Source organism: Nematolebias whitei, chromosome 10 (genome assembly GCF_014905685.2).
Source record: "Nematolebias whitei isolate Nwh7 chromosome 10, NemWhi1, whole genome shotgun sequence".
NCBI classification, from domain to species: domain Eukaryota; kingdom Metazoa; phylum Chordata; class Actinopteri; order Cyprinodontiformes; family Rivulidae; genus Nematolebias; species Nematolebias whitei.
This window is the reverse complement of record NC_056507.1, coordinates 36,624,706-36,646,231: the sequence shown is the minus strand read 5'-3', so window position 1 is coordinate 36,646,231 and position 21,526 is coordinate 36,624,706. Positions and strand designations below refer to the sequence as shown.

Genomic DNA, 21,526 nt, shown 5'->3' with positions numbered 1-21,526 from the left:
GAGAGAGAGAGAGAGAGAGAGAGAGAGAGAGAGAGAGAGAGAGAGAGCGGGATAAAGAGAACACAAATCAACATCATTGAAGTCTGACTCTAGACCTGCGGAAAGAAAAAAATAGACAAAACTCAGAAACCACAACAACAAAACAACATATATAATGATACTTATAACATCATTTGAAAGTATTTTATACAGTACATGGTGATACAATATATATTTAGTGGTCTCCACAAACCAACTGAGTGTGTATCTGATAAACACCTGAATCTAAACACCTGTGTGAGCATGCTTATCACTATAAGGTTTCTCCATAAAAATGTTCAATAGTGGATATGGGGACACACAGACCCGTCCCCACAGGACACGAAGGTAACACAGGGAAAACCGGAGCCACAGACACACAGCGGTCCCCAAGCCTGGAGGTCCTGGAGTCTCCCAACAGGGACACCTGCACCCCCCAGAGAGAGAAGCAAAGGGAAGCCCCGGGCGATCCCCAGCAACCATAATGCAGAACCCCAGGAGGCTGCAGCGACGAGTCCACAGGCCCCGCCGGCAACCCGCCCCTCTAGAGTAGATCCGGCCATGGACACCGAGCCCCGAGGTCATACCACCCTCCAATAGAGGCCCGACAGAGCTAGGGCACCCAGGCACCGACAGGCAGCCACCAGGGCGGGCCTGCATACACCCCACCACCCAGCCCCAGCTGCTGAGAGCCGCCAATGCACCGGCGGCAGGGGGGCCCACCACCGGAGGGGAGCACAACAGTGGGAAGTTGACCCCACATTAAATGGGGGCCCAAATTGATCCAAGAGAGGAGACCACCTAAAACCCAACCCGAGCCATAAACAGGCACACAGAGACAGCCCAACATCAGAAGCGTCTTACCTGCTGAGGAGACAAAGAACTGGACTGTCTCTCAGTGGTCCAACATCCTCTTTTCAGGTTAAAATAAATGTTCATGTCATTTACAAATCCAGGTCCCAGAGTCTGGAGGAAGAGGAGAGGTCCAGAATCCACTTTGTTGAAGTCCAGAGTGAAGTTTCCACAGTCAGTGATGGTTTCGGTTCATGTCCTCTGCTGGTTCTGGTCCACTGTGTTTTCTGAAGTCCACAGTCCTCGCAGCATCTAGCAGGACATTTTAGAGACTTCATGCTTCTTTCTGCTGACGAGCTTCACGGAGATGCTGGTTTCATTTTCCAGCAGGACTCGACTCCTGCCCACACTGACAAAGGTACCAACAGCTGGCTGTAAATATTCTCATTTACTGAGACACTGACTTTTGGTTTTTCATTATTTGTAATCATCAAAATTACAAGAAATAAAGGCTTGACATATTTCACTCTATGTGTGATGAATCTACTTTGTATGTAATATTTGAGTTTTGCTTTTTGAAATTATTGAGAAAACAAATTGAACTTTTTCACAATATTCTATTGTTTTAGATGCACCTGTATGCCAAAGAAGCAACTGTTGTAAGCCACCAATGAAAGGTTCAAGGTTATTTTCAAACAATTTGGTGTCCATTATAGTGAGAAAGAACAATCTGTCAGGATCTGTGAGTTTCACTTGTTTGTTTAGCAGTTCCTTGAGTTTATATTTTAGCCTATACTTATTCTCTTCATTGTTATTACGGCCTATATTTCTGGCTCATTTGGATGGATTGTCCAGAGAAAGCCTCTTCACTCTAAAAAGAGCATATCATCTTGTTGTTACTGAGTCAACCATGAACTCCTCTGTATTTCAGAGTTTTTTAGAGTCAAAAGTGAGACCATCTGCCTGACAGCTAAAGTTTGCTCCAGACTAGGTCGTGCAAAAGTACACTAAACAAAAACAGCCAAAAATCTCTGTTCCCCCGGGCTGTAGAACCGCCCGAATGTCGGGCAGAACTCCTCCCAGAGTGATGGCCAGTCCTTCCAGCAGTCTGCCGAGCTCCTCGTCGCTGCGGACAGCCAACTGTAGGTGCCGAGGGACGATCCTGTCTTTCCACTGTCATGAGCCGTGTTTCCTGCTAGTTCCAGGATCTCAGTGGTCAGGCACTCGAGCACAGCTGGCAGGTAGATGAGAATGCATCCACAGAACATCCTTTCAACTCATTTGTGATTTGGTGCTGTAGTTGAGATATTACTTGAGCTTTTGAGATGTTAATCAGCTGCTGCTGGTTGTGGAAAACTGCCTTGTTGCCATGGTTACGCATCATAAAAAATGTCCAAAACTAAAAAAGCCTCAGTAAAAGTCCTTCCGGCTGCACAGCATCTGATACCAGAGGAAACAATCATTCAAAAAATGTGATTTACATCCAGAAAAAGAGGAATTAAAGTTTCTAAAAGCAAAATCTCAGAATGAAAGTAAAAGAGCTGCTCCAGCATGCAGCCACCTTGAGCGGCACAATTCTAGAATTAGAATTCTAGATTCTTTCTGGGTGGAGTTTGCATGTTCTCTCTGTGCATGCGTGGGTTTTCTCCGGGTGCTCCGGTTTCCTCCCACAGACCACAAACATGCATGTTAGGCTGATTGGTAACTCTAAATTGTCCCTAGGTGTGAGTGAGAGGGTGAATGGTTGTTTGTCTCGTTTGTCTCTATGTGTCCCTGTGATGGACTGGAGACCTGTCCAGGGTGTACCCCGCCTGTACCCCGCCAGCACAGCGATGGCTGGACATGGGCACCGGCGACCCCCGTGACCCAAAAAGTGGAAGAAGCGGGTAAACGATAATGGATGGATGGATGACGTTAGCATGACTGTTTGTATAACAAAGCCAGAGAAAGTGAATGAAATACCTGACTATGAAGGATAAAAGCTAATGTTACAAAAATCAAACACGGAGCTACAGGTAGAACAACTTATCAGTCCACTGAATAATTATACTGACTTTTTGCATTTTTAGAGTTACTGGTATCAGATACTCATATCTGTTGGCAGTAGACTCTTGTTATACTCAACACTAAGACTTTGTGTTAATGTGCTCTCCATGATCAGTATCCTTTTTTCAGTTAAACACCAGTAGACGCCCAACAAAGCTGAGCAGAATATTGTTGTAATTTTTTAATCAATTTGGTATCTACCAGAGAAAACAATAAAACACTCTCTTTTTATCTATCATAGCCTTAAACTGTAAATAAAGATGTAAGATTTATTGATGAACTGATTGATTTATTGTATTTTTCCGTTGGTCTCATAGAAAATGTTTTTTTGATTGACACATTTAAAACTACAATTTTTAAATAAACTGTAGCACAACCAGGAATGTGTATTGATCCAATTCAGGTTCCAAAGATAAATCTTACATGTACTATTACTTAAACATTTATTTATTTGTTCATCCATTCATTTCATTCATTCATTTTAAACATAGTAGATTTTACTGCAAATAAACTGAACTGTTGCGTTTACAGACCAAAAACAAGCTTTTTAAATTGGTTTCTAAACATCAGCATCAGCCTTTTAAAAACTCTGATTTGTCATCTTCTGACCTGTGAGCATGATGATCTGTTGTAGGTTAAAAGAAAAGGGTGATGTAGGATGGATTACAGAAAACGAGAACAAATAAATGTGCATGTTTTTAACATTTATAAACATTAAAAAATATGTAAAATGTTTTTTGTGTGCTCCTATTGCTCAGGTGGAGTTATTTTGATCAATGGGAATGTTACAGACCCTGCAGAGCTTGATAGCTGTAGTTCTAATGTCAAATGGCCACAGTACTGTACAGATCTTAAAATATTATACCTCTTAATTCAGCATATATTCATAGAGGGGTGGAGGGGGCAGGCTCAATATGAAAACTGTCAACTACTATCTCCAGCAGCCACTGTTCATGTCTCATCAATGTCAGCTACCAACAAATGGCATTAAATAGAGGTTTGTATCTTTTGTTCTGTTTCAGGTCAGACAGGACGGGTTACAGATTCTCTGTGTGAATGCTTTCTGAACTTGTTTTTTGGTGTAGATAGTGGCAAAAAACCCACAACTGAAACCATAAATCAGAACATATAGCCTGAACAAGACGAAGCTTGTTGGGTGGTGTTATTGTTAATGGTGCTGCTAAAATCTTCCACTGAGATTTCAGTGAGTCTTTGCTGAACAGATTGTCTACATTTACCTTTTATTCCTAAATAAATGAGTCTGATTAGAAACTGAAACTGGTGTAAAAGACCAAAAATACTAAATATAGTGAACAACAAGGAGCTTTCACATTTACTGGTACCTGTAATATTAAACCAACAGGTGAATGGTAAATGGACTGTATTTACTGTATATAATGCCCTTCTATCTTATGAAGACACTCAGAGTGCTTTACTACAATCTGTGCCCTCATTTACCCATTCATGCAGCAATCTACTAGATCTATACAAGAGTGAAGATACCTTTTAGGTCAATGTTGGTTCTGTGACATCAGTCTTTTTGTCTCCCATTGTGGAGCAAAGAGGGGGAGTTGGAAATATCATCCATCCTTTCATTTGTGAATGTTGTAGCATGATAACTTAAAAAATAAGTGAATTATTGAATTCTGTGCCTGTATATCTAGGCATCAGAATGGTTACTTTCAAAGATTTGGTTGCCATGGCAAAATCTTTTTCTCTTTTTATATTACCTAAAAGTAGCTTACTCAAATTATTTGAATAGACTTGGCAGATGATGTGGTCCTATTGGCTTCATAAGGTCATGATCTACAGCGTTCGCTGGAGCGGTTCGCAGCCGAATGCGACGCGGCCGGGATGAGGATCAGATCCTCCAAATCCCAGGCCATGGTCTTGACCCAGAAAAGGGTAGAGTGCCCTCTCCGGTTTGGGGAGGAGGTCCTGCCCCAAGTGGAGGAGTTCAAGTATCTTGGGGTCTTGTTCACGAATGAGAGAAAAATGGAGAGATCAACAGGTGGATAGGTGTGATGTCGGCAGTGAAGCGGGTGCTGTACCGGTCTGTCGTGGTGAAGAGAGAGCTGAGTCAAGAGGTGAAGCGCCCAATTTACCAATCGATCTACGTTCCTACCCTCATCTATGGTCACGAGCTTTGGGTTGTGACCGAAAGAATGAGATCACGGATACAAGCGACCGAAATGAGTTTTCTCCACAGGGTGTCTGGGCTCTCCCTTAGAGACAGGGTGAGAAGCTTGGTCATCCGGGAGGGACTCAGAGTAGAGCCGCTGCTTCTCCACGTTGAGAGGAACCAGTTGAGGTGGCTCGGGCATCTGGTTAGGATGCCTCCTGGACGCCTCCCTGGTGAGGTGTTCCGGACATGTCCCACCGGGAGGAAACCCAGAGGAAGACCCAGGACACGCTGGAGAGACTATGTTTTTCAGCTGGCCTGGGAACGCCTTGGGATTCTCCTGGGGAAGCTGGCCCATGTGGCTATGGAGAGGGAAGTCTGGGCCTCCCTACTTGGGCTGCTACCCCAACGACCCTACCCCGGATAAGTGGAAGAAAATGGATGGATGAATATTTGTCTAGACTTTGGGGTGGTCAGAGATTAATGTATGGTGGTCAAAAATAGACCACCCCCGGCTCTGCTGTTAGGCCTGGTCCTGGATTAAATTGCTCCTTCCTCTTGCAAGGGTCCTACATACTCCTGGCAGGGACCAATGCAGACATGTTCCTGTTTTTAGTTTTATACATTTGTCTTGGAATCTAGCTGTTTTTTTGTTTTGTTACCTTTTAGCCATCCTATTTGTTAAAAAAAAAAAAAAAAAAAAAAAACTGTAGTATGAGTTTTTATAACTGCTTATTGTTGTTGCTGTTGTCCATTGTTGTCATCTTTCTTTGTTGAAATCAGGTCTCTCTTGTAAATGAGTCCTCGAGGCTCAATGGGATTTACCTGTATAAATAAAGGTTGATTGATAAAACTACCAACATTCAAATCCCACAGCGAAGGTGGACTAGTCTGTGGTGTACCACTTGTTAAGTTCAATGCAATAACTTATTTCTTAACAGCTTAAACAAAAATCACTAAAGAGCCCAATGTTTTGACCTTAATCACAAGATTTTTTATGTTTATATCCAAGATGCACAACAAGTGAACATTAAATTTCTGTTTTGAATATCTGTTGCATTGTTCTACCCAGGAACATTTAGAATGCAAGATTTTGTATTTAAACAATTCAGTTTAACTTCTGCCGTGCAACATTAGTGATTTTATGGTATCTGATATGAGCCTGTTGAAATAAAAATATGCTCACAACAGACAGATGAGCTGGATGATGATGAGAGAAGCAGTGGAGCCTCTGCTGTATGAGGGCTTCACTGTTAGACTGAAAATGGAGCGGTGTAAGCTTAAGCGCTCAGCTCTCACCTCTCACGGAGCATCTACATGTTGACCTCTATGTTCCACTCACGAAGACAAATGACCCCTTTTCATTTGTTGTGCAGAAGCCTTTTGGGGCCCCGTTGTTACCAGAAACAGCTTCAGAAATTATGTAACCAGCTTAAAATAGAAGCTCTACATATGTGACACTGATGAGGGTCAGATGGCTTTAAATGGGATTCTTTGATAGTGAACATTTGTTGAAACAAAGCAACACACATGCAAATGATGTAACACTTTAATAAAAAAAAAGAATACTTGTTTGATTTCCCCTTCAACTTTCAGTTGTTTTTTTATTAGTTGTGTTTTTATTTAACAGAGTTAACATAACTCCAGTAACAATTTATTTTGCTCTTTTCAGATATTGATGAGTGTGCTGAAGGGAAACACTACTGCAGAGAGAACACCATGTGTGTTAACACTCCTGGTTCATTCATGTGCATTTGCCACACCGGCTACATCAGGATCGATGACTATTCCTGCACAGGTGAGTTCCTCCTTTGGCCTTCTGACAGCCTGAAGTCAAGAAAATATATTTTCTTTAGGTGTTTGTGACTTTCTGGAGCTACTATTTAGTCAGATAAATAATGTTAACTTACTTTATACACACACTCAATGTTCGTGCTGCTGTTGTTCGGTGTACTGTTTTTGCACTATTAAGTGTTGAGCATATTTCTTAGTTCTTATCTTAGACATTATTACTATTTATTCTTTTACAATTTATACTTTTGTTGGATGTAACTGGGACCATGTGTACACAATTTCGTTCCACCACATGTACCACATGTAATGCAAATGACAATAAAGAAACCTTGACCTTGACTTTGACCTTGATATGAATGTTTTTGTTCAATGCCCAGAGATGACTTCTGTTGTGACTTAGTGCTGTATAAATAAACTGAATTGAATTATATACAGTATGTTGAACTGGAGGCGGCACGGTGGTGCAGTTGGTGAAGTTGCTGCCTCTCAGCGAAAAGGTTGCAGGACCGAATCCCGGTCGGGGGCATTTCTGAGTGGAGTTTGCATGATCTCTCCGTGCATGCATGCGTTTCTTCCCACAGACCAAAAACATGCATGTTCGACTGATTGGTAACTCTAAATTGTCTCTAGGTGTGAGTGAGAGAGTGAATGGTTGTTTGTCTCGTTTGTCTCTATGTGTCCCTGTGATGGACTGGAGACCTGTCCAGGTGTCCCCTGCCTCTCACACAGTGACTGCTGGATATGGACACCAGTGATTGCTGTGACCCGAAAAGGAAGAAGCGGGTAAAGATAATGGATGGATGGATGTTGAACTGGACATAACAACTCTATCACTTTATAAATGAAGATAATGGCACATCTTTGTCTGAACACATTTTCATGTTGATGTTCTGCAACAAATTTAAGCACTCACACTCAAACACACATCAGTACCAGCTCTTCTTCTGCTTGGTCCAATGCTGCACTGCAATCTGACAAACAGCTGAACACAAATAGAAAACATAAGGATTAAAAAGAACAGTTGTTGTATACAAGATGATGCTTTGAGTCTTGTTAGAATGGTCAACTCCAACCTATATAATATATATATTAATTAATAATAATAATAATTATTATTAATTATTATATAATAATAGGAAAAATTCATTCTTTGATTTTTTTTTTACTCTCTCACTTTAAATGACGACGACAACAACAAAACTGATTTAACTCCAGGTCTATTTGGAAGTGACAAAATGATTGTCATGTATGTGTGTGTGTGTGTGTTTGTGTGTTTGTGTGTGTGTGGAGAGAGGAAGTGACCATGAGCCAGGGAGACATTGAGATTGTGAGTGGAGGCAACAAACACATTTACCACTGATCAAAGTTGAAACTAAAGCCAGTTTCAGAAGAGAAACTAGTTGATTTAAAGAGATTGCTTTGAAAAGTCACTGTCTTTATTCTCTGGCTGTGTTTTAGATGATAGTGAAAGTTGTTTGGCCTGGCGGTGACAGCTTTTATCAGTAGCTGTTGTGCACTAGTTCACAAGAGAGAAACAGACTCATGTTACATCAATGAGAACTATGTTTGCACTTGGCTGCAACAAACAGTTAAAGCACCATTTCTCTTTGAGAGGACTAGACATTTAGAGAAGAAGAGAAGTTGCATCATTCAAGGATGAATAGTGAAACAAAGCAAAGGCTGAAAAAAAATGTTGGCAGAAGAAATGGACAACCTTTCTTTGTGATGCACGTTCAGTAAGGATTGTCAGAGCTGGCTAAGTTCTCCAGATAATTTGTACTATGTATATTCATGAATATTTAGGTCTTCATTAGGGAAGGCAAGCAGTAAGGATAGACAACATGATGGGAAACATAAATCTTGCAGTTCATTTGTGTACTCTTCAACTCCATTTCAAGCTATGTACATGTTATAAACATACTGTAAACTCGGAGACTTAGAATTATTCAAGATCTGGTCCGCTTCTGGACCGGATGATAATGAATTTTAAGCATCCTGGAATCAAACATTTACAAAGTTCTCATCTTCTGATGGAGTGACAGATAGGTCTGTTGCAATAAACAATAAATCAATTAATCGCATGATAAATTAAAATTATCGACCTCATTTTCATTTATCAGCTTTATCGTTTCTCCGTGTCTCTCTCTTTCTACTGAAGACACTGGATGACAAAAGGCTCAACCTCGTGCTCTTCACTGACCCCTCCCTTTCCCTTTTTTCTCTTTTCTTTAAAATTTGTTTTAATAGTTCAAAATCGCGTTTTTGGATCGTTAAAAGCAGCTAAGCTGAGAAGCTAAGCTATAAGCTAAGCTAACAGGCCGACCTCAGGAAAAAACTTCCAGAATTCACGGTTGAAACCCGTGCCTTTGTGTAAAAAGTTGTTTTTCTCTGAAAAAAAGAAGCTGAGAACTTGTTTACTGATTTTATTAAAAGCTTTGTGTGATAAATGCTATGCTAAAGAGCTCAACCCACAGAGAGCATCTGCCATTTTAAGGACTGGAAAAAAGAAATAGACAGCCCGTGTCACGTCAAGGGGCCTCCCTCCCATTTTTCTTAGAGGCACGCTGCTCGCTCCCTCACTACCCATCCTTTGGTTCAAATGATCTTATACTGCCATCTGGTGGTCAAAAACGATACTACACACAAAATTTAACCAAAATTTCTTAAATTTGACAACAGTTACTAATTGTCAAATTTCAAACAATATTATTGTTTATCGCAATAATTTCTGACAATCACGCAGCAAAATATGTTATCATGACAGGCCTAGTGACAGATGTTGCAGTCAAAAAAGGGAACTTTATGTTAATGCAAAATAAAACTTGGTGACATGTCTTTACTATGTACTGCAGAAACATTATGTAGAATGTCAGTCTAGATGTCAGATCAAACTATCTTTTCAGCTGATTCAGCTCTCTAGCTTCAGTGGAGGTTGCTGCCCTTGTGTGACAAAATGTTCCTGATATGCCATGTGACAGAATAAAATTATTCTCATTACTAGCTATATGTCAGATATATTCTGCAATTTCCATCATTAAAAAAAAATCCTGACATTCAATGTTTTTTATTTTATTTTATTTATTTAGGGTTTTTGATCTATTCATTCATTTTCTGCTTCTAATTAAAGACAGGGTCAGTGGGGCAATATCTTAAGCAGAACTCCCCAAACCTCCCTTTATCAAGTTCCCTCCTCCTCATCTGAAGGTGACTTCAGTGCATTCCCAGACCCACTGAGATATTTCTCCAACAAGTCCTCGGTAAAGCCCTAGGTTTCCTCCCATTGGGACATGTTTGAAACACCTCTTTTGTGAGAAGTCCATACAATCCTTATCAGACTCTCAAACAATCTCAACTAACTCTTTTTGATGCATAGGAGCAGCAATCCTACTCTAAGCTTGTTCTTACTAGCAGCACTCCTTGCCTTTTCCCTAAGGGGGAGTCCAGACACTATGAGAAAAGCTTGTTTTACCTGCTTGCATTTGCTGTTTTATTATTTCTAAACAAAAAATACATAATTCATGACTGTAGGTGAGTTGGAATGTAGACTGATTGGTCAATTCAGAGCTTTACTTTTCGGCTAAGCATTTCCTTCACTATGACAAATCAATGCAATGTCTGCATCACTGCCACCCCAATCTGTTCTATCCCCACCTGTGAACAAGATCCTGAGATATGAGAACTCCTCCACTTAGGGTAAAAGTCCATTCCTAACCCAAAGTTGCCAATACACCCTTTTCCATTGGAGCACTATGAACTCATACTAGCTGCTGCACACATTACTCCAATGCCCGCAGGAGGTCCTGGCATAATGAGGCTGACAGGACCACATCATCCAAAAAACAGCCATGAAATCCAAAGTCCCCACCAAACTGGAGACCCCTTGATCCTTTTGGCTGTGCCAAGGAATTCTATCTGTAAAAACTAAGAATAGAATCAGTGACCAAGTGAAAACTTGGCATTTTCCAACACTTGCTGAAAACATGTATAAATTATTACTGGCAAAACAAGTTTGCCCTTTGGTTGAATAGAAATTGAGCAACTTAGTAGGAAGCCTTATAGGAGACAAAAATACCCCATACCCTTGAAGTATCCTCACAGGACACTATGACGGACACAATCATACGCGTTCTTTAAGTCAACTAAACATAAAGAATTGTTGGGCAAACATACTCTCTCAAATATCGAGGGCAAACAACTGGACCAGCTCAAAATTTTATATATTAAATTTACAAAAATGCATCAATCTGAGATTTTCTGTCTCACTACATAGAAGTTTAAATAATTTATTTTTTTAGTATACTGTATGGTGTAAACTGACATGACTAATGTTTGAATATTATTTTTTCATGACAACAGCCAGCCTCAAAAAGCTGTGTAAACTGAGCCAAATGTTTCCACAGACATTCAGTGTGAACCAAATGTAAGCTGATAACATATAAGATCTGCTGTCTGTCAGAGAAGGAAATGATAACTCTGCAATCAAAGTTCATGCTCAATAATCCAAGTAAAAAAGCCAAACAAAGTTAAGCCAGGTCCTTTGGAAGGATCTGGGGACCTGACTTAATTTAAATGGATAACAGCAATATTAGAGATATATTTTGATGTCTTATACCACGAGTGTCCATTTGTGGCCCTTGTAGTGATTTTGTGCAGCCCACAACTGCAGTTTAAGAACGGTATATTTTTGGCCAGCAGGCTTAAGAGGTCGATGCAGACTTCCTGCAAATTTGTTGGTAATCCTTTTTTATATAATGTTTAAGTTTAACAGCAAAACGGATGAAATTCAATCTTCTTAAAATGAGAAGCATTAAACAAAATACAAACCTTTGGCTATAATATTTTTATTTTCACTTCATGGTACAAAGCACCAGAAACCTTTACTGATTTCTACCAGAAAGGAGACTTTGGATAATGATTCATAAAACTTGTCTAAATGTTGCAGTTGATAAAATAATCAAGAGGGAAATTAGACATTTTTAAATGAATATAACGTGGTATCATCTACATATGGATTGATCAACTTGTTCAAACCTTCTATGAATCTGCTGTAGCGACTGACAGCAGAGTGATTTTTCAAAACTTCAAACAGCCTTTTGGGCCATCCATGGTCCAAAAGGCTGTTCAACCCTGTTTTAAAAGGACACGTTAATTTTACGCTTTGGTTGCTGAGAACAGACTAAAATGAACTTTCCAAACACAAGAAAACAACAAAGATAGAACCAACAATTCAAATAAATCAAATCCATCCATTATCTTTTACCTGTTTCTTCTTTTTTGAGTCACGGGAGTCACTGGTGCCTATGTCCAGCACAGTGCAAGAGGTGGGGGACACCCTGGACAGGTTTCCAGTGCATCACAGGGACACACAGAGACAAATGAGACAAACAACCATTCACTCTCTCACTCACACCAAGAGACAATTTAGAGTTACCAATCAGTCTAACATGCCTGTTTTTATCTGTGGGAGGAAACTGGAGTGCCCCGAGAAAACCCACACATGCACAGAGAGAGCATGCAAACTCCACCCAGAAAGATCCCCATACCGGGATTTGGACCAGGGTAACCTGCTCACTGAGAGGCAACAGCTACCAGTTACGCTACTGTGCTGCCCATGAGTCAAATCTTTTATAATAAAAATATAAGCTTAGTATTTATGAGGCTTTAAATGTTTTGGATCTACAACAATTTAAAAATCTATCTCCACCAAAATTAGTAAACGTTTGTCCTTTCTCCCAAATATTGTTCAGGTTGAGAGTTAAATTTACATTTTGTGTCTTACGAGCCTTTTCGTCTTAATAGTTTTGGCCCACATATGAAAGCATTTGGACACCCCTGTCTTAAACCAAAGACACATGCATACATTACCTGTTTGTGTCACTCAAAGACTTAATATTGTCACTAGAATGTTTATTCCTCCCTGGGCTGCCACCTTACCGTGGTGGAGGGATTTGAGTGTCCCAATGACCCTAGGAGCTATGCTGTCAGGGGCTTTATGCCCCTAGTAGGGTCACCCATGGCAGACAGGTCCTTGGTGAGGGACCAGACAAAGTGCAGCCCAAAAACCCCGATGATGAGAAAAATAAACGGACCTAATGTTCCCTTGTCCGGACGTGGGTCACCGGGGCCCCACTCTGGAGCCAGGCCTGGAGGTGGGGCACGCGGGCGAGCGCTTTTACCCATGGAGCTTGGCCGGGCACAGCCCGAAGAGGAGACGTGGGTCCCCCTTCCCATGGGCTCACCACCTGTGGGAGGGGCCAAAGGGGTTGGGTGCAATGTGGGATGGGTGGTGGCCGGGGACCATGGCGGGCTGATCCTGGGCTACAGAAGCTGGCTATTGGGACGTGGAATGTCACCTCACTGGTGGGGAAGGAGCCTGAGCTGGTGTGTGAGGCTGAGAGGTTCCGACTAGAAATAGTCGGACTCACCTCTATGCATGGCTCTGGATCTGGAACCAGTTTTGTTGAGAGGGGCTGGATACTCTTCCACTCTGGAGTTGCCCCTGGTGAGAGGCGCCGAGCAGGAGTGGGCATACTTACTGCCCCCCAACTTTGTGCCTGTGTGTTGGGGTTCAACCCGGTAAATGAAAGGGTGGCCTCCCTTCGCCCACGTGTGGGGGGACGGGTTCTGACTGTCGTTTATGCTTATGCACCAAACAGCAGTTCAGATTATCCACCCTTTCTGGAGTCCTTGGAGGGGGTACTGGAAAGTGCACCTCCTAGGGACTCCCTTGTTCTGCTGGGGGACTTCAATGCTCATGTGGGCAATGACAGTGAGACCTGGAGGGGTGTGGTTGGGAGGAACGGCCCCCCTGATCTGAGCCAGAGTGGTGTTCTGTTGTTGGACTTCTGTGATCGTCATGCATTGTCAATAACGAACACCTTGTTCAGGCATAAGGGTGTCCATATGTGCTCTTGGCACGAGGACACCCTAGGCCGCAGTTCAATGATCGACTTTGTCATCATCTCATCTGATCTGCGGCCACATGTCTTGGACACTCGGGTGAAGAGAGGGGCGGAGCTGTCCATTGATCACTACCTGGTGGTGAGTTGGCTCCGATGGTGGGGGAGGATGCCGGTCAGACCTGGCAGACCCAAATGTATTGTGAGGGTTTGCTGGGAACGTCTGGCAGAGTCTCCTGTGAGACGGAGTTTTAACTCCCACTTCTGGGAGAACTTCGAACATGTTCCGAGGGAGGTGGGGGACATTGAGTCCGAGTGGACCATGTTTTGTGCCTCTATTGTCGAGGCGGCTTACCGGAGCTGCGGCCGCAAGGTTGTCGGTGCCTGTCGCTGCGGCAACCCTCGAACCCGATGGTGGACACCGTCGGTGAGGGATGCTGTCAGGCTGAAGAAGGAGTCCTATCGGGCCTTTTTGGCCTGTGGGACCCCGGAAGCAGCTGCTGGGTACAGGCAGTCCAAGCAACATGTGGCTCGGGTGGTCGCTGAGGCAAAAACTCGGGCATGGGAGGAGTTCGGAGAGGTCATGGAGAATGACTTCCGCATGGCTTCGGGGTGATTCTGGTCCACCATCCGGCGTCTCGGGGGGGAAAGCGGTATGCCACCAACACTGTTTATAGTGGGAGTGGTGTGCTGCTGACCTCAACTCGGGATGTTGTGGGTCGGTGGGCGGAATACTTTGAAGACCTCCTGAATCCCACCGGCATGTCATCCACTGAGGAAGCGGAGCCTGGGGACTCTGGGTCGAGCCATCCAATCTCTGGTGCTGAGGTCACCGAGGTGGTTAAAAAGCTCCTCGGTGGCAGGGCCCCAGGGGTGGATGAGATTTGCCCTGAGTTCCTTAAGGCTCTGGATGTTGTAGGGTTGTGGTGGCTTACGCGACTCTGCAATATTGCGTGGACATCGGGGGAAGTTCCCCTGGATTGGCAGACCAGGGTGGTGGTCCCCCTATTCAAAAAAGGGGGACCATAGAGTGTGTTCCAACTACAGGGGAATCGCGCTCTTAAGCCTCCCTGGTAAGGTCTACTCGGGAGTTCTGGAGAGGAGGGTCCGTCGGATAGTCGAACCTCGGATTCAGGAGGAGCAGTGTGGTTTTCGTCCTGGTCGTGGAACACTGGACCAGCTCTACACTCTCAGCAGGGTTCTGGAGGGTGCGTGGGAGTTTGCCCAACCGGTCTACATGTGCTTTGTGGACTTGGAGAAGGCGTTCGACCGCGTCCCTCGGGGAACCCTGTGGGGGTACTCTGGGAGTAGGGGGTACCGGGCCCTTTGATACGGGCTGTTAGGTCCCTGTATGACCGGTGTCAGAGCCTGGTCCGCATCACCGGCAGTAAGTCGGGCTTGTTCCCGGTGAGAGTTGGACTCCGCCAAGGTTGCCCTTTGTCACCGATTCTGTTCATAACTTTTATGGACAGAATTTCTAGGCACAGCCAAGGTGTTGAGGGGATCTGTTTTGGTGGCCTTAGGATTGCGTCTCTGCTTTTTGCAGATGATAAGGTCTTATTGGCTTTATCAGATCATGATCTACAGCTTTCACTGGAGCGGTTCGCAGCCGAATGTGACGCGGCCGGGATGAGGATCAGTTCCTCCAAATCCCAGGCCATGGTCTTGAGCCGGAAAAGGGTAGAGTGCCCTCTCCGGGTCAGGGAGGAGGTCCTACCCCAAGTGGAGGAGTTTAATTATCTTGGGGTCTTGTTCATGAATGAGGGAATAATGGAGCGTTAGATCGATAGGCGGATAGGTGCAGCGTCAGCAGTGAAGCAGGTGCTGTACAGGTCTGTCATGGTGAAGAGAGAGCTGAGTCAAAAGGTGAAGCTCTCAATTTACCGATTGATCTACGTTCCTACCCTCATCTATGGTCACGAGCTTTGGGTTGTGACTGAAAGAATGAGATCTTGGATACAAGTGGCCGAAATGAGTTTTTTCCGCAGGGTGTCTGGGCTCTCCCTTAGAGATAGGGTGAGAAGCTCGATCATCCGGGAGAGACTCAGAGTAGAGCCGCTGCTTCTCCATGTCGAGAGGAGCCAGTTGAGGTGGCTTGGGCATCTGTTTAGGATGCCTTCTGGACGCCTCCCTGGTGAGGTGTTCCGGACACGTCCCACCAGAAGGAGGCCCAGAGGAAGACCCAGGACACGCCGGAGGGACTATGTTTCTCGGCTGGCCTGGGAATGCCTCGGGATTCCCCTGGAAGAGCTGGCCCAAGTGGCTGGGGAGAGGGAAATCTGGGCCTCCCTACTTAGGCTGCTACCCCCGTGACCTGACCCCGGATTAGCGGAAGAAAATGGATGGATGGATGGATGTTTATTCAGAAATGTTGTTGTTTGCATCATGACCAGTGTCTATAAGTAGAGCACTATTGCTGATTGAGGAATCATCTCTTAGTGTGTTGTGTCTGTCTTTCATGGATAACATCACAATGTCATTCCTTGCCGATGAGCAGAGCTACCTCACTCCCCATCAGCTGTTTGCAGCTTGTGAAACACGATGCAAAGCAGCTCTCTGTGTGAATCATCTCTGAGGAGGGGGCAGCGCGCTGTGCTGTCTCTGTGCCTGTAATTAAAAAAGCAATTTACACCAATGCAGTCTACCTCGGCGGCAGCGCAGTGAAGTAACTGTGTTCGGTGTTGGAGGATTTAGACTTGCTGCCTCCCGCCGTGCTATTGGAGTTTGAATTAAAGTCATAAAACTCTACAACATGACAAACATCAGAGAAAACTCCCATTTCCTGCTCTATCTGCCCTCGCATGCAAAATTTCTCTCCTTTGATTTCAGTGAAAATCCAGAAATATTATAGAAAAGTTAAAGATTTGTGTCTGCTCCTCAGAACAAGACTACAAATTGCAAACATATTTTAATAGGAGACAAACAGCTTTTCAAGTTAATTACACATTTGCCTATTTCCTTGAGTTCTTGGCTTTTATTTAAAAATTGAAATCTCCTATTTACTCGGACCTTTGCTGTTTAAAGCAATGATTGTACCTTGTGTGATGCCACTGGCCTTGTTTTCTCAGCTCCTCTGAGCTGTGAGCAACTTTTATTGTTTTACTCGTTCGTCGTTCTTCAGCTGTGTGCTCCCGTCCCTATTTCACAACCAAGATTAATTCACCCCAACCCAGAGGATTAAATTGTGTTGCAGTCTTTCATATAGCTTCCTATTAAAGTGCCTCGACGTCATTCCAGTGAAATACGCAGCTACGTGTCTCTTTATAAAAGTCATTTTTTGTGATTTAACAGAGGATTTTGTGAAAACTTTAAGTAATTACTTTCCCCTCTGCTTCAGTTGAAATGTTGCTGCCCACCTCCAACTGAGTTATTGAACTAAGATCTCCCACAATGAACACAATCTTTTCTGCAGCGACATCTCACTCCTGAGACTACATCAGAGAAATAAATTATGGTTGAAAAACAAATAAATAGATACAATACACAGTGGTGTGCACATTATTATATGCCTTTATGCAAAGTACAGTGTGGCCTTTGTAGTCCTGGTGGTGGTACAGTAATTGACACCAGAAATAGATGTTGTAGCAATAAAACATCTGCCTGTGTTTGAAACATCCATGGGGAGTGTGAATCCTTCTAATTTGCCCACAGGAGAAATATTACAGCAGCAGGAAGCATTAAAACACCTCCTTCTGAAAGTATTGGCATTGTACACTCTCATGATTTACGCACGCCTTTATCATCTGCAATGACTTCCACCAATTAACTAACAGTCAACTCAGCAGAAACAATGCTTCCGGTATTGATGGCCATATTTCCACATGCATTACCATGTGGCATGTGGAGGAGTCTCCCAAGTAAAGAGGATTAAGTTGACCCGAGCTCATTTCATGGCTCAGTGTTTATGTGCAGACTAGTGTTACGGGGCTGATCCGGAGAGTTAAGCCTGGGAGAAACAGCATGGAGCCCTGGTTTTATTTCTCCTCAGCCTCTTAGGGGGGTTGGCACACTCAGATACAAGTCTGTATTTTATATCAGGACCACCTGCGGTGAGGAAGGTAACAGCTCCAAGTCCCAGCTGGTGGGAGACGGGAACATGTGGACATCCCTCACTTCTTTAAATTAAATATGTACAAACACATGTCCTGACTAAAGCTCTGGATCAGCTGGAGGTTTTCCCAACAGAGTCATCTTAAACTTCTAACACTTCTTTATTTAACTAGAAAGTAATTATTGATTTTGAAGGTTAGCCTTCTTCCTCTTCCTCTCCGCTCTTCGTCTTTCCTCTCTAAGTGCCCAAGGTGCTCCCCACTTTCTTAGATTAGCAGCAAATCCATGAAAGGTAGCACACCGGCTGCTCTCTGGTTGAAAAAGTTGCTCTGAGGTGAGTGTGCAGTCAGTCTGTGCCACAGTGCATTGCTCCTTCCCAAAGTGTGTGTCCTTGTTCTAATCTTGTGATTACCAGACCTGGGCTCCTGAACCTGGGGCAGGCGGGATGGGCAGAGGGGGGAAGGAAGAGGCCAAAGGTGAAGAAAGGGGTTTGTCAACAACAAAGAACCAGACCAGAGACTATACCAGTCAAAGGACCTTGCTGCTGAGTACCAACAGATTTCTGTGTCTGAGTGTTCTTGTTAAAAACTGGAATCTCGTGTTGGCTAGAGAGAAAGAGAGCTTTTCATTTCACTTGAAAAGAAAAAGACAGTAAATGTTCATTTTAGAGGTGTCCTGTGGCGTTTTCTTGGTGAGGAACCCCAGTGAGGCTTCATGGGGTTAATTTCCCAGTCAGAATTCAGAAAAGTTTTTTTTTTTTTTCTTCCTTTGGACATTCACTAATCTTTTCCTATTTGAGATCAGATCATCCATTTACCCTTGAAATGATTCTTTATGCGGTGCACCTTCAGGGAGGAGCAGGAAACACTAAAGTTTTTTTGAGAGTTGATTTGAGCTAAGTTGAACAAGGCACAGGTTGTCTTCACAAAACTTCATCAGCTCTGGATGATTTGAGATATTTCTAAAACTGCTTTTTTGCTGATCTTTGTAATTTGTGGCGATGGCTGACTGTATCCAAACTATACTTAGACAACGGGTGACTATATATGTGAGCAGCAGGATGGTTTCATGCCAAGAAAGAGCACAACAGATGCCATATTTGCTTTGAGGAAGCTGATGGAGAAGTACAGAGAAGGTCAGAAAGAACTCCATTGTGTCTGTGGATTGAGAAAAAGCATTTGACAGGGTGTCTGTCAAACTGAGATGGTTTGGACATGTTCAGAGGAGTGGGTATACTGGTAGAAGGATGTTAGAAATGCAGCTGCCAGGAAAAAGACAGAGAAGATATATGGATGCAGTTAGAGAGAACATGGAGGTAGCTGGAGTGAGGACAAAGATGGAGAAGGATGACTTCTTGTGGCGGTGCCTGAAAAGGGAACAGCTGAAAGAAAAAGGACAAGGAGAAGGTCTGCATGTGTGATGGCCTATTTGCACAATCATTCCTTGCAATCAGACAATTTATAGAATAGTGTTTGTAAATTATTCTGGGACATTTCATGCTAACATCCATATGTGATCTGCTTCAGAGGTAAATAAGATATTTATGTGTACAGAAAACATTAGTTAAACCTGTATCTTACAGAGAGTCTACTCTTGGCAACTAGTTGACGACAACGAATACTGTGGACATGTGCAGATTTACACTTGAAATCACACCCAGTTGGTACTGATGACATGTTTTCATGTGTATGAAATTGCAAAAAAAAAAAGCAACATTCACCCAAAATTCCTGCAAATTGTGTACACACACCACACACACACATACACACAGGTTTGTTTTGCTATCTTTATGGGGCCTTTGCATTGACTTCCATTCATTTTTCATTCATTTCTATAGCCTAACCATGACCTTTATCCATAACCTTGTAGTGGACTAGGCCTACGTCGAAACCCAGTCTAAGGTCAAAACTCTTGACCTTTAGAACCTTGTGGGACAGAAGCTGTCATTTCATGTATTTGAATCCATAAATACAGGTTCACCCATCCTGAGACTTTCTTTCTTGAAGATTCAAGTGAAAAGAACACTCTCTTTTTATTATCATTACTATCTTACAAATGTTGATAATCAAAGTGTCTTAGTTCAAACCATTTTAGATGTTGCAGTGAACTAATCAATTTTATTAACTGAGTAATGATTTTTATTCTCATGTTAAAAGCTGTTGCAGAGTTTATGCATTTTCTGATTTCTGCTTTTGAATGAGCAAGTGTGTGCGTTTACAAGGTTACAGTCAAACGAAAAACAAGTTGTTATGTTAAAACTGTCATGTTTTAGAATCCTCTGAGACGTAAGTAGAGATGTTTTGCACCTGTTTCCTGAAACACGCCAAAACAAAACCCTCTCGGTCTGTGAGAACATTTCTGAGCTGTCCCATAACAATTCTCGCTGTCTCTAACCTCTTACGTCACAAAACCCACCCCGTCTGGTCGTTTCTGACCAATGAAAAATCCCAAAAAGTGAACCGGGAAAGAGTCTTTAAAATGTCAGTACTTCCTGGTCTACACAGACTCAGAGACTCAGAGAGTTGGAGAGTTGTCAGACTTCTAGAGTTCTGGAGTTCTGAAGTTGCTGGAGTGCTGGAGAGTTTTCTGCTGGTTCTGCTCAAGTTCTGTTAGAGACGGGATGATCTTGACATGACAAAAGGCTCTTCCGAGTTCCATGGGATTATAACTTTCACTAGCCACTACTTCTGACGAGCTACAGCCACCGCAGGAGACGCTGGACAGGTAGCGTTAACGGAATTCCATATCTGCTGATAAATCTTCAGAAAGGTAATGGATCAAGTTTCCTACCAAGCGTACCGAAGGAGAGCTGGGCTTCTGATGGAGAGTGTCGGTTCTGGTGAACATTCCTCCCTTCCCATTCAATCTTACTCCCTTTAACTTCTTTCATCTTTAACTTTCTATCAAGTAGAAATTCTCCCAGATATTTAGAAATGTCTGTGTAAAGTGCTTATTCACATCCGTGTGGGTAAAAGATCATAGTTGTACAGTTTTATAAATGTCTGTGGTGCAGCAACGGAAAAATCATGGCCGTATGATTTTTCCTGATTGATTGCTTATATTGTTATTTTCATAATTTGCCAAATTAATGTACATGTGTGATGTTAAATTTGATTCTGTAAATAAATGACCGCATTCATTTTGATGGGTCAAATCTAAATGACGTCTCACGTTTGCATTTCCTTAAATTCAATGCACGTTTTATTCAGTCCAGAAAAATGAGGAACCCGCGTTAAATGATGAATATATCCCAGCATCTGTTCATCTACAACCTAACCATTACCAGTACATACCTAACCCTAAACCTAACACATCCTCAATTCACACCTTAGTCCTAAACCTAGCCCCTAACCCACCAACAGGACTTCTTCTTATGGGGCCTGGGCTTTGGGCCCCATAAGGAGCAGTTGGTCCTCACAATGCAGTATAAGTTGGAAAAATGGGCCTCACAAAGTAGCATAAACAAGGACACACACACACACACACACGGGGATATACACACTTATTGGGGATATACTTACATATATATGAATGTATGGGGCAGCTGTGGCTGAGTGGTTAGAGCAGTCGTCCTCCAATGTGAGAGCTGGGGGTTCGAATCCACCAGCAGTCACATGCTGAAGTGTCCCTGGACAAGACACTGAACGCCTCATAGCCTCTGATGTGTGTCCCATCAGTGTTTGAATGTGATCTAAAGCTCTGATTAGTCTCTTTAGAATGATTTGTTCAATTAGCTTTGTAGATCTAGTAGAGTGCTGTATGAATGGGTAAATGAGGCACAGATTGTGTTGTAAAGCGCTTTGAG

General features: G+C 43.0%; 1 protein-coding gene across 1 annotated transcript in view; it reads left to right on the top strand.

The window, feature by feature from the left end:
• nell2a (neural EGFL like 2a) overlaps positions 1 to 21,526 on the top strand; it is a gene marked incomplete at its 5' end in the record, with an annotated part of 291,752 nt that overhangs the window by 189,087 nt on the left and 81,139 nt on the right. The window contains 1 exon segment of the mRNA XM_037683642.1: positions 6,651 to 6,776. Within this exon segment, the coding sequence (XP_037539570.1) occupies positions 6,651 to 6,776 (126 nt within the window).